Genomic DNA, 12,940 nt, shown 5'->3' with positions numbered 1-12,940 from the left:
ACTAGTCTTCTACTCCCTGTACAAACAGCTTTGCTGCTATTTTAGTAGCTTCAGAGCTCTACCACTAACATCCATCTTAAATGATGAGCAAAGTGACCCTTTCAGTCTCTTGCCTAATTTGCACTGACTGTTCTGCCATTAGTTAGCTAATGATTTGTGAAATATTTTGTGATATACCTTGTGGTCTTCAGCTGAACAGTCCTCTGTAAGTGTCTAATGCTAGTAGTAATGGTGATACAAGCCAAGTCACCATTGCATTTCCTCATGCATTTCTTTCATTTAAGCACGTTAAGTGGTTAAAAACTTCTGCTGCACGTTGAAACTTTTATATTTTGGAGTGTTAATGCAAGCATACAAGCAAAGCCTCCTCTTGCAGGCTTTCTTCCCACCAGCATTTCCCGTTCACACCAGCAATCTCATCAGCTGCATGCAGGCTAACTTTTGCAGCGTACCACAGTGTACCCTGAGATCTTGAAAATTTTTTTTTCCCCATCCCCCTCCACTCAGAGCACACTTGAGTTTCTGCCCAGTGTTATAGGGGAGCCAGGGACTGGAAGATGTTGTATGCATGTAGCTTTTGCTCCAGTGCAGCCTGGGACCTGATCAGTGCTCACCCCTGTGCCTGAGAATGAGTAAATGCTCCTACATGCATTAACCTAACTGCAACTGGTGACTTAATTGGTATTATTCATGTTACGTCAACTGGGAGGATTGGAGCTCTGCTGCATGTGAAATCATATACACAAAGCCAATGCAAAGCTCTTGCTGATTTTGGAAAAGCCTGGGTATAAGATGATATCTCTACTACTGAGAGCTGGAATGAAAGATGTAGAGAAAACATTAGAGAGCCACGAGCAGCGGAGTACCTTGTAGCTTCAGAGTATCTCTTTAAGCACCTAAACACAGCAGCTTGGCGCAGGTGATTCCGGAAATAAGCTGGGTTCAGGATAATACTCCTTTAAAAAATAAGAGGGACAGACAAGTTAGATTTCTATTTCTTAAATCTTTAAAGGCTGCTAATAACCAAACTGTAAGACACATACTGTATATGTCTATTCTATACAACTCAACACTGTATGTCTCAATCGTAATATGAACTCTCACTTTTTCTCTCCTGATAGCTGTGAAATATGAACAACCATTATTAAAATTTTTATTGAGGCTATATCATAAAGCCAGTTTCGTTAGGGCTTTGTGTGTTGTTCTAGAAAAATGTTCCTGTGATAATATTGCATATTGCCATTAGCTTGTAGATAATATAAGCAAAAATGGTACAGTACTTCCTGTTTACCTCTAGCTCCACAAACATGAGTGTCAGTTGTCTGACCCATCTATGTGGAAAAACTGTGCATCTAGAATGTATTTTAATGTTAAACTTGGAAGATTTTGAAATACTTCTGTACAAGTGATAGGTTCTATGCAGACATTGGCACGGGTTTTTTGACCCTTGCAATTCCAGGTGTAATAAATTATAGGCTGTCAGTCAATATCAGAAAAAGATGGAAGGGTGAAAATAGCGTAAGCTAAGCAGTTAGATTGGCAGGCAGGGTGGCCTTCTGATGTGAGCAGGGGGAGGACAAGAGTGAGAGCTCTTTCTACATCCAATTACTTTCCACTTGTGAAATCTCCAACAAGTGACTGTTTTCTCTGGTCAGCACCTCTCCCAGTGCTTGGAGAAAAGGTACATATAGTGTGTTCTAGGATGAAAAGTTTAATACCTATCACTATGTACATGTTTTATAAAGTATTTAATGGTAGCTTATGACATCAAAGAAGAGATTTAACACTGTGTTCTATTACAAAGAAAACTTGTAAACTGGCTTTTGGTTTCCTCATTGAAAACTTTGAATATCATGTTAGCGTTAAAAACTACTGCTTTTGTGATTTCAGTCTACTAAAACCCACAGAACTAATCCTCTTCATAACCAAATCATTTATTAAAGTTATTAACTGTCTTGAAACTATGACATAAATATATATCTAAGCATATATAAATTCACACTTATGGAAACACCCAGTGCACTTTTAGACCAATAACCAATCATATCAATAATTGTCTTTTCTGTATGTCTGTGGTCTTCAGAAGGAGCTTTCAAAAGAAGTTAAAAACTGAAAGCATCTCCAAGATGCTGTAGACTTGTGAATCAAGTTAGCTGTGTGGACACTTTCTCCAGGGTGTACAGAAGAAGACCTAAATATCTGAATGTTTACATGTACGCTTGCAAGTAATTAGATGTGTAAGGAGTGGACCAGTAGATCAGAGAAGCTAATGTTGATATTGTAGGCCATTCGGGCTTTTATTTCAGACTAGGCTTAGCCTGTCCCCTTAAACAAGATGTCCCTATGCATGTTGCCCAAAGCTATCTAAGGGCAGCTGTTGGTTTGGATTCCAGTGCTTTCATTAGGTGCTACTTGTATTTTGTGCACACCTTGTGCAGAAGGTGTGGGTAGCTTTCTCTGGCAATCTAGTTTGTGAGTGCCAAAACTGGTCTGTGAACAACCTAGGTGCAGAAAAAGAAAAAAAAAAATGTGTAAAGTGCATCATAAGCTTACTGTTGTGCTAAACCAAAATGCTAAGGTAGATGCAGCCAGAGACATTTCTGTTCTGGCACAGTAAAGCTTTACTCTGTATGATCAGAGTCGCTCTGTGCTCTGGAAGTGCAGCTCTGCTGAAGTCCTTCCTAAGGTGGCATAGGAACTAGGAAGCATCTCAGAACTATGCTTTCCCAGTCCAACATTTGAAAAAATGCTCATAAAACTGCACTGAGAGAAAACGTTACCCTGCAGGAACTACCTCTCTGGGAAGGTATGGAGGGAAAATCAGTGACAAATGATACCATGGGACTTAAGGCATTACTGGAGGAATTGCAGACCTTAGAGACTGGGGGCACATCTAAATACTGAGCTAAAATACAATGCACAAAACAGCACAGGATGTTAAAATTTAGTTGCTTTTAATGAGGGGAATGAATAACCTCTATCAGTAACGAAATCAGAATGCCAACAGCAAACACTGCAGTTCTCAGCCAAACTCAGATCAGAAGTTTAGACGATAGCAATTTTCACCAAAACTTAATTTAACCAAAACAGAATCATCAAAATACCAAATAATATCAGCATTTGATGATTTGACCAAAACATTAATACCTTAAGTAGATGACAACTGCTACTTCTGCAAGCTGTTTTAAAGGAGATTATTGCTGCTGTAAACTGTAGTCAACAGTCGATAATAGTAATATTGATTCCACACCCCCCCCCCCCCAAGTTATTGCTGCTACTGCAGCCATGCAATAGCACTATGAGGGGAAAAGAATTAAAAAATCAATAATTCCCTGATAGTTAGCAACACGTTTTCTGTAAGTCTTTGAGCGGGATGTGCTGTGATCAGCTTATAATAAATATAGAACTGTGGCAGTTTTTCACAGAATTAGATATCAGCTCTCCATTTTCCGCCTTGGTTTTTTTTTTTTTTTTTTGCTAGTCTCAAAAAGATCAACTGCTGCTCTCGATCTATATACTGAAAAAATATTATATCACACCCTAGTACCTTGAGCAAACATCAGAAAGCTACCTTTGACTCCTGACAGTTTGGTTTGATGTTGCTAGGCTCTCTGTAGCCTATACAGCAGAAATTATTTCTAGTGTATTACTACTCTACCCAAAAGTAGCCCTTTGCTAGCAGCTCCAGTTTAGTAGTCTTTGTGCAGAACAGTGCTAATTTAATACCAGTTGTGCACAAAAATTGTGCAGAGCTACCCCTTTGGCTTTTAAATCTGACTCGGATGTGTTTCAGGTGCTTTTAGTGAAAAGGAAAAAGCTACTGAATGAAAATAGGAAGCAAAGGAATCATGCACACAAAGGTTAAGAGGAAAACCCTAATTCCAGGAAGTTCTTCAAATTGGAGCAGATGGGGGACCCATCTGGCCAGGCAGAAATGTGCCAGGCTATGCATACTGAGAACAAGTCCATGCTCCAAGATACACCTCTAGCCATGAGCAGTCTTGATACTAGGCTGGTTAATCCAGTAATTAATTAGGAGGGATGCATTTCAAGAGGGAAGCTCGGAAGAAGAGTTAGCAAAGGAAGAAGGTGGTGGACACACTGGCTGCGGCACGGTCAGGACAATTGCTGTATGTGGTGATTTGTGCCATGAACAGAAGCATCAGTCCTTTGGTCTTTTTACTCTTATGCCTCTCATGGGAGCTTCAGGTAGCAAAGTACTTTCGACAGGAAATGTCTGAAAATGGATAGCTCTTATTTCGCACAGAGAGAACTTCTAATCCGCAAAACTGCAAATAAAGTCACTACATCTGAAGATTAAAACTTGTGTTCTTGCCAGGTTTTGCCCTCATCTGTCAAATGACTAGGCTAAAGTAAACTTGAAATAGATTTTCATTTATTTTTCATCTTCACTGTAATCCAAAGACTGCCCTGTTAAAAGCCTTTCGTAAATCATTTGGTCAGTTTTTCTCAACAAAACAGTCCTTAAGTAATGCTGTATATCAGCCTCTTTTTTGACATTTTCATTTTTTCATCTTGACATCTTCTCTTAAAAATAATTCAGTGTTTGTCCTATTATCTTTTTTCAAACCATGAGGAGGAGAGAAGGTGGCATCAACTCTCTCCCCATCATAGCAGTTGGAGTATGCAAATCAAAGACTCATGCATTGGTCTGTGGTTTGCTCAGCAAGTTTTTCCTTCGGTCTTACTGCCTGGTGTCAAGAAAACAGGTGTGGCAAGGAACTTGGATTGCTACATCAAAACTGGCTGCTAGAAATCACATTGCTTCTTCTCAAAGGTGCATATTATCTATCAAATTCCTCCCCAAATGCAACTGGGGTTTAACTCTAATCTGACTGACATGAAAAAGTGCCTCTGCTGCTATCCACCACATCATTCGTGTTTGGTCTTTATAGGCCAAGAAAAAGTCAATGAGATGATTCTATAGATGAAACAAGTGAAAAAATACACTTTGTGTCTAAAATAAATGAACTAATTTTTCTTGCTAGTACTGTTGAGTAAAAGCAAGTTTGTAGAGTTGCATGCAGTTATTTCTTTAGAGTAGCAGAAGCTTGTTTTTTTCTTAGTTGTCTATGCTTTCCTGCAATAAATACACTGTGGTCTACTGGACAAATGCATTTTAATAGTAAATGATAATTGACTTTTGGAGAGGAATTTGTGGTTTATCAGCAGTAAAATTTCAGTGCTAAAGCAGTATGTGTCTCTATAAAGAGAAATGTAAAGCTAGCATGGGTCAGTATGGCAGAGTGCTGTGCTGGCATATCCAGGTGTTGCTGATACTGAGCAGTGACTGTCTGAATGTAGTCACTGAGGTGTTTTTCACCACTATATTAAATACAATGTCATTGCAAGTAATGTGTTAACTAGCATTCAACAGAGCCATGAATTCACTTGCTGTAGACTAATACAGTACTTTTATCTTCAGTGAATACTGTCAGTCAGTGCAGCTGATGACCCAGCCCCAATATGCTTGCAGATGAACCTAACAAATCCTGTACAATTACAATGAACCTCAACTTTCTTCTTTTTCCTTGTTTCATCTCTATGGCAGGTAGCTTACTATCTGCAGTGTCGTCCTGGTCTTACACCTGTTTGAGTCTGCTGTGTTCTGTTCTGCGATCCCAAGGACGAGTTTAAGAGTTCAGGTCTATTATAGGCAGTCAGATTCCTGAAACTCAGGTTCCCTGTGGTAGCCAGGAATCCACCCTATCATATTTTCCTGCAATTTGCATGTGCAGCTATGTTATGATTTTAAGTTTTATTTGAGAAGCTCATGGCGGTACGTTTAATTGCAGCCAACTTTGTATTCTAAACCACTTCTCCTCCCGGTGCTGTTGTCGGGAACTAAGAGGGATGTGTCTTCGACACACAAAAGCTTGCAGGCTTCCTTGCACTGTGTGAGAGTTTACCAAAGCTGATATCCTGAACAGGAAAAAAACCCTTCCTGTTGCAACAAGCTGGTGGAAATATTTGGTAGGCTTGTGAAAGCAGGAATGCAGAAGTACTTTCTCCCAGAGGGCAAGAGGGTGATGGTTTCAGTGCTAGTGGACATTACTAATTAAAAGGAAAAAGGAAGTGTCTGTGGTGAGGAGAGCCACCTAAAGGGACAGGTGAGGGAGGTAAGGCCTTTCTCCTGAGCATGGTTCTAGTCTCTTGGTGGCTGGGCAGGTTCAGACCCATCAGTTCATGGGAACTTTTCCTTCTAATGTCACCAAATGCCTGGATGTGGCTGTGCCCACCTGCCCTGTGCTTGGGTACCTTTTTCCCCTGCATAAGTGCTGTGGTCGCTGAAGGAAGGAGCACCCTTCCCTCTCTACCCTGGCTAGTCCTTTTAAAGAAGCGACATGCAAAATTTGATAATGGCTGTGTTAGAGAAAAAAGCTGGAGGATGAAGAGGCCAGTGCCACTTGGAAGCTGTAGCTAGAAGAGCAGTCATACCCAATACTGCTTATCAAGGTAAATTTGGCAGACTCCAGGATGGGTCTTTCTGGTATCTGATAAATGTTAGGAATCCCTTCCAATATAGTAGTCATCACTGAACCAAACAAACAGCCACAAAGAAGGCAGAAGATCTTCTACCAAGCTTAGATGCATCAAGGAACAGGACCAAATCCTCTTACACTGAAGAACACCTGACTTGTCTTTGGACTGCTGTTGGACTTTTTGGACTTGCAGTTGGGCCGCCAATCAGAAATAAATGTGGTTATGGCATCTATGGGCGAGGACCTTCAGTACAAAGAAGAAGCCATCTCATGAGGCTTTCGTATCTAAACACACAGGAAAGGAGGGAAGAAATGTGTGTTCCCAAAAAAGGTTTCACACAACGCCTTTTCTCTGTCAGTAAAGTGAAATATAACTGCCATGCTAAAAGGTTTTGCAGCAGCAATTTGCTTTGAATTGCAAGCATAAGATAAATGTGCTATACAGGTCTTGATTCCTCAGCTGTGAAGGTGGTAAAAAGGAGAATGTTCTCCCGTCCAGAACAAAAAGATATTTAGAAAGATCTTGTTTCAAAGCTTCCAAAACATCTTAACACAAATGGAGATACTCTGCATTCCCTGTCTTGTCTGCATAATGTAGTGCCCCCTCACTTTCCAGCTGTACAAGCATCACTTTCTTGACCACCAAGTTTTCTGATGCCATTAGGACTGCTGTCATGTATCTCAGCTCTAATAAAACAGTTCAATGTTGCTAGACTTCTCCTTCTGCAAGGAACCGTACTTCTTCCAGGGCTTTGCTCCCCCTGCCCTCCCCTCCAAAATAAGCCTTTCCTTAACAGGATCCCACCACACATTGCGTAGACAAATGTTTTTGCAATGTAGCTTTGGACCTCCACGGAGTCTCAGCCCATAAAGTAGGAACTATGTCACTGATACACAAATCTGGAAATAATGTATGAATCAGAGTTGAGAATCAGAATCCAGAGAAAATGTTTCTCGTTTAAAAAGTAATAAAAAGTTGTAGTACATAAAAATATTTGAAATGCTGTGTGAGAAGGAATCATTTTTTAAGAGTGCTTCTGGTTTATATTATGCAGAGCATCTCAATGGAATTGCTTTGTATTAATAATATCTCATCTATTATGTATATTGCAATGTGCCTAACAATTGCTGAAGTAATTAGGTGCTGCTAATTTTTCTTTTTCTCTCCTTTTCTGAGGAGGTAAAGAGATTAGAAGAGTAGTTAGAGCCAAGTATACATTACACTACAGACTTCCCACAGATTAGCAGCATCAGCCGTTATGTTGTTTTTCTATTTCTACCTAAAAATCTATGCTCTTGAGCTCTTCTTCTGTCCCCATTTTAATGCCCACTGTCTGCACTGTATTATAGCATCATTGCATTATTTATTTTTGATTATTTAATATTTAATTAGAATCCCATTCTTCAACTTACTTTAATATAGTCCTGTTTTAAAAGGTGCAAAATCAGGAAGCTAGGGAATGGAGAAGTAGCTGAATATTGAATTTTTAGTTTGAAAGTTCTGAATTAATCTGGATTAAAGAGTTCTGATTTACCCTGTCTATAATAAGCTGTTTTGAGATACTTTTTTTTTCTGACAGATATTGCATAAAGCTTGATCATTAATAATTATTTTAGGCCTTTTGTAAGTGTTTGAAAAGTCACTGGAAAATGCAGAGGATTTAGAAGTAAATCTCTGAAGCTTCAGCTGTTTTAGATTTTTTTCCCCCACTATGTCTCCATAAGAGATTCCCTCTGTTAAGTCATCACTAAAGCAATCGTGTACTACTTAACAGAGGTGCTATTTTCTACTTCATGTGTCTCCCTATGAATTGTGCAAGAGGCATTAGAGAGCCCTGCCTTCCACGGAACACATAAAAAGGCATAGCAGAAAAAGCTTTACAGATTTATTACATTCTCTATGCATTGCCTTTCTGGGAGGGAGGGAGGGAGTTGGCAGCAGGTCATGCTGCAGAGCGGAGTCTGCAAGGACACAGGAAAATCTTTGCTAACCCCAAAGATTTTGAATAGCTCTGTACGGCATTCCTTACTATCATGAACGTATTTTTCAGGCATTACTTAGAGATAATGTTAAAGAAGCATGCCACGATGTCTGATTCCTCTTCCTGCCCTCAGCCCTCAGGTCTAAAATTTTCAGATTGTGAGAAGGAGGGCAGGGATGCTGTGGGAGGAGGCAGGTTGCAAACATCGCTCCAGATGGCACTTCCCAACACACCCGCCACCACCAGCTGTGGTCTTCCTATGGCATGACAGCAATCCCATTGGGAAGGGGTGTGACTGTTCATGGGTGGTGGGCAGGCGTGTTCCCCTGCTGAGGAGTTTATTTCCAGAGGAGTCTTAAGGCACCAGCAGCCATACTACACCTGGGCAGGGACTGATCAAAAGTAGGCAGAAATGAAATAAAATGCTTTTTGTTGCTTGCTGCCAGGTAGGTGACATTAACTTCTACCATGTTTTCTAGTGCTTGATCCATGTACAGGATCTTTATGAATGGCAGTCCATGTTTAGGCAAGTGAATCAAGCCATGTGTCTGTCATTCTTCAACTCGTGTGTGCCATGAGGATCACAGCAGCTGAGGAAGTGTAAATACAGCAGTAAAAAGTGTATTTCCGGTAAAAAGGTTCTTTGTTGTTTTCCCATGTGCAAACAGCAAGTCACATGGTGTCAATGCAGATTTATTTTAGCTTGCTTGGATGAAAAAAGCAAAATAACAAAGAAACTGTAAGGGGACATAGTCTTATCCAGAAAGCAGTGCGTATTATGTTTTGAAGGATCCTCCATTTTCAATTGTCAGGGAGTTCACCATTGCTCGCTCTGATTTCAAACAAGACTGAATCTTACCAGTTGCCAAGCTGTGTATGTGATACACTGTGGGTTGTCTTTCCACACACAACTGCAGCTTTATGGATTGCTCTGTTGAGCCTGGCCCTCTGAAGAGCAGGCTTAAGTGGGGGACTGCTCTGCTGATATGCTATGCTCTGCTTCAAGATTATTTTCTTCTGGGGCAAAAATTTAACCACTGACATTATTAGGCTGAGCAACATAAGGCCTAAATACTAATCTGAGGTTTCTTAGTCAGTTCTTGACTTCTCAGACCTTCACTGTTTTGCCATCTGCTATAATTGAAAATTGCCTTCTGCAACCAAAGGGAAAATCTAATTTCTCAGCAAGCCATATGGGGTTATTAAGATCATTAAACCCTGGTATGCCATAATGCCTGGGCCAAAAGGACCACAGGGCATGTAAATATTGTGTGATTCATTTTATAGCTTCAGACTGCAAGTTAGGAATTATTTTGATGGCTATCTTATGATGAAAAGTGGTGGTCAAGTAGGTTACTGCAGATGTTGCTTGGTGAGGTCGATCCATGGCACGTTTGTTCAGAGCTGTGATGGATGAGAAGTGGTTTTAATAGCACTTGATCACAAAGGGTAAATCTTTTGTATCAGTCTGACAAATGATCAGAACCCAGCCAGTGTCCTCAATTGTGCCAGTAATGCTAAAGGCAGCCTTAAATTTTGATATTAAAAAATCCCAGAGAATACAATTTGCACTTTTCAGGAGGACCCAGACTTGGCTTCTCATACAGGATCTAAAGCTGATGGTATAAATTGTACTCTCTTTCCTTTCTTAAGAATGGGATAGCTATTCCCCTGCAGACGCCTGTTCTGGAACGCTTTAAAACTGAGCTGCTGGAATTTTTCTCTATTTCTCTCGTTGTGATATTTTGTAAGACTTCTTCCTAGCAAAACCCACTTTTATATATTTGATACAACTATCTGTGAGAATATTAAAGCTGATTTTTGGCTAATAAGGCTCAGAAATGAATGCAGAAGCTGTGAAATTTACATGAAATTAAAGAAAGTATAGTTCAGTAAATGCAAATAAATGCAGAAATGAATATTTTAATTTGGATTCACAATTAATGCCAAAGGATTACCAGCAAACCATTACAATGTGGTGATGACATAAAAACTCAGTGGGAATAAAAATTCTACATGCATTAGTTAACTGATGGCAGTAAGCTATTTTTAGTGGGAGAGCTCAGACTAATTTATTTGTTCTTTTTGAAAAAATATAGCTATTAATTGTATTTCATGTTTTGTCTTTATGTTAATTATATCTCAGAATATTTTTTTGCTGGTATACTGTTGTATTAGTTCCTGCATTTTACAATGTGACAACGATGGTCAGTAGATTTATTACCATTTGGGAAGTTATTAAACAGGCATTACTGATTGCCACTTTTCTTCGTGCTATGTAACTAGAGAAGTTAAGAACAAATTGTTAAAATTATACACAAGAAAGAAAAATGAAGAATTTTTCCCTCCTTTGGTTTTCCATTGATCTCAGTCTGCATTTATTTTCTTTGTAGGTCATGGGTTTCTGTAGGTCATGTTTTCTGTTTTAAGACAATTGAAACCAAAGTATGTCTGAATAGGTTTAAGTTTCTGTAGCACTTGAGTCAATGTATTTTACTATGTTGAAATCAGGATAATTTAAAGGAGATAAACAAAAGTATTTCCCGTTCTAGTTGTCTTTGTACTGCCCAAATAGCTTCCTTTATTTTAGTGTTCTCAGAAATCACAGAATAAAAGAGCAATCATGAACATTTTTCCAAAAGTTGGGAGTCTAGTTAAACTTTATATATATATAATTTTTTTTTCCCATTTCTAACATGGTCCTAAAGAAGCCATGAAAAAATGTGGTTGGTTTTTAGTTTGCATGAGGAGTGCATTTTTTTGGGTTTGTTTGTTTGTTTGTTTGGCTGTTGTTCAGGGTTTTTTTTTGGGGGGTTTAACAGGAATTGCACAGTCTTCACCACCTCTTATGCTTTGGCTTACCTACCAGAATACTCCACCTGAAAGGAATACAGATTGTGTCCCTGCTAAATGTGCCCTGGGAGTGCACCTAATGTCCTCTAATCTCTCATGGGCATTTAGGCTGTCCACCCAGCATGGTACTTGGAACTGGTCTGAAGGATGCACCCTTCCAGTGTGTGTAGGCTCCAGGCAGGCATAGCTTTACAGACACAAAATACTTGGGAAAGGGGTGGGGATGTGTAGGGATGGGAGACGAAGACATCATTAAGCCAGGATTCTCAGTTTCTGTGCCTCTGTGTGTAGCTAAATGAACCTGCTGCCATGATGGCATCGCATTTCAATACCCACACATTATTCTTCAGCACTGTCTCCTGTGCATTAGGCATAAGCATGTGCTGTCTCTTTTGTTGTAACTACTTTTTTTGTAGTTATGTTCATTTGAGATGATTGTATGAAAAAATCCTCACCCTGCACTAATTGCAGTGTCTATCTTAATGCATCTCATACAAGGGAAAAAAATGAACTGAGACCTCAATAATGAAGTGTTTCTGGCAGGATGTGCATGCGCTTAACAGAAACTATCATTATGCCTGAACACTAATTAAAGGCAGCACAAACCCAGCAAAATCCTAACTCATCTGAAACTAGTGGGAACTTCGTCTCCACTATGTACAAGTTTTGTTTCTGGCTTCTCTGCTGGTGGTACTGGTCTTTGACGTGCGCTCACGAGGAATTATGTAACGAAAATAATTTGAAGCAATCCCTGACCTAATCTGGCTTGGAAAAGGTCAAGAACTCATAATATCGTTACTGTCATATAAGGATGAGCTTGTTTATATTTGTCTAGCTTCAGTCCTAAGGGTGCCCTGAACGATGTATGTGACTCGTCTGCAGTATCCTTACTTACTGCATTGTCAAAGCAGTAAATGTACACATGCCTATTGTGGTTTCATGTCACAAATTTTGCCAAATTGGTCCAACCTAAACATCACTGCCATGTATAAGTTGTGTTTTATTGATTCATCTTTTCTCTTTCTTAGACCGATTCTTCCTGAGCAGGATTTATCATAGTCTTTGTTTAATATTTTTGTTTCAGTGTTAGCAGTGTGTCTAATCAATATTTTTTTTTTTTTACCTGTGTGAATGGTTCAGAGCATCATCAGGTTTGCTCAGTTTTAAGTAGCAGATTACAAGCTTTGTCTCGATGAAACTGGCAATACTGGAAATATCTTCAAAAGATGACTCAAAGGGATTTTCTGTAGCACCACCTTCACTGCAAATCTGTAGAAGAAACAAAAATATTATTTACTGATGTTATAATACACATTTTGTTAGGTAGAAATGTTTTTTGTGATGGATAAAAGGAGAAAACAGAATATATTTTACTTAGAAGTCAGACTTTAACTAAAGTTAGCACTAAAAATAATGAGTACAAATACATGTGAACATAATATAAAATGCTGTGTCATCTTCCCAAATGGGATAGCCAGGGGAGCAGATAATAAGCTAATAACTAAAAAAAACTGTTAGGAAAGAAACTGTATTTCCCTCCATTTTCAAAAATAAAAGTTTAACTTTAGGCTCCCAAAATCCGTGGCTGTCTTCAGACTGAGG

General features: G+C 39.3%; 1 protein-coding gene across 1 annotated transcript in view; it reads right to left on the bottom strand.

Moving 5' to 3' along the window:
• Nucleotides 1–12,940, bottom strand: part of SPATA16 (spermatogenesis associated 16) — an 87,203-nt gene that overhangs the window by 58,238 nt on the left and 16,025 nt on the right. Inside the window, exons 3-4 of the mRNA XM_040613581.1 lie at nt 12,462–12,607; nt 867–956 (exon numbers count right to left, since the gene is read on the bottom strand). Of these exons, the coding sequence (XP_040469515.1) occupies nt 867–956; nt 12,462–12,607 (236 nt within the window). The remainder of the gene's footprint in view (nt 1–866; nt 957–12,461; nt 12,608–12,940) is intronic.

Source organism: Falco naumanni, chromosome 13, assembly GCF_017639655.2.
Source record: "Falco naumanni isolate bFalNau1 chromosome 13, bFalNau1.pat, whole genome shotgun sequence".
Classification (NCBI taxonomy): Eukaryota; Metazoa; Chordata; class Aves; order Falconiformes; family Falconidae; genus Falco; species Falco naumanni.
Note: the sequence above shows the minus strand (reverse complement) of the source record. Positions and strands in the feature narration are given on the sequence as shown.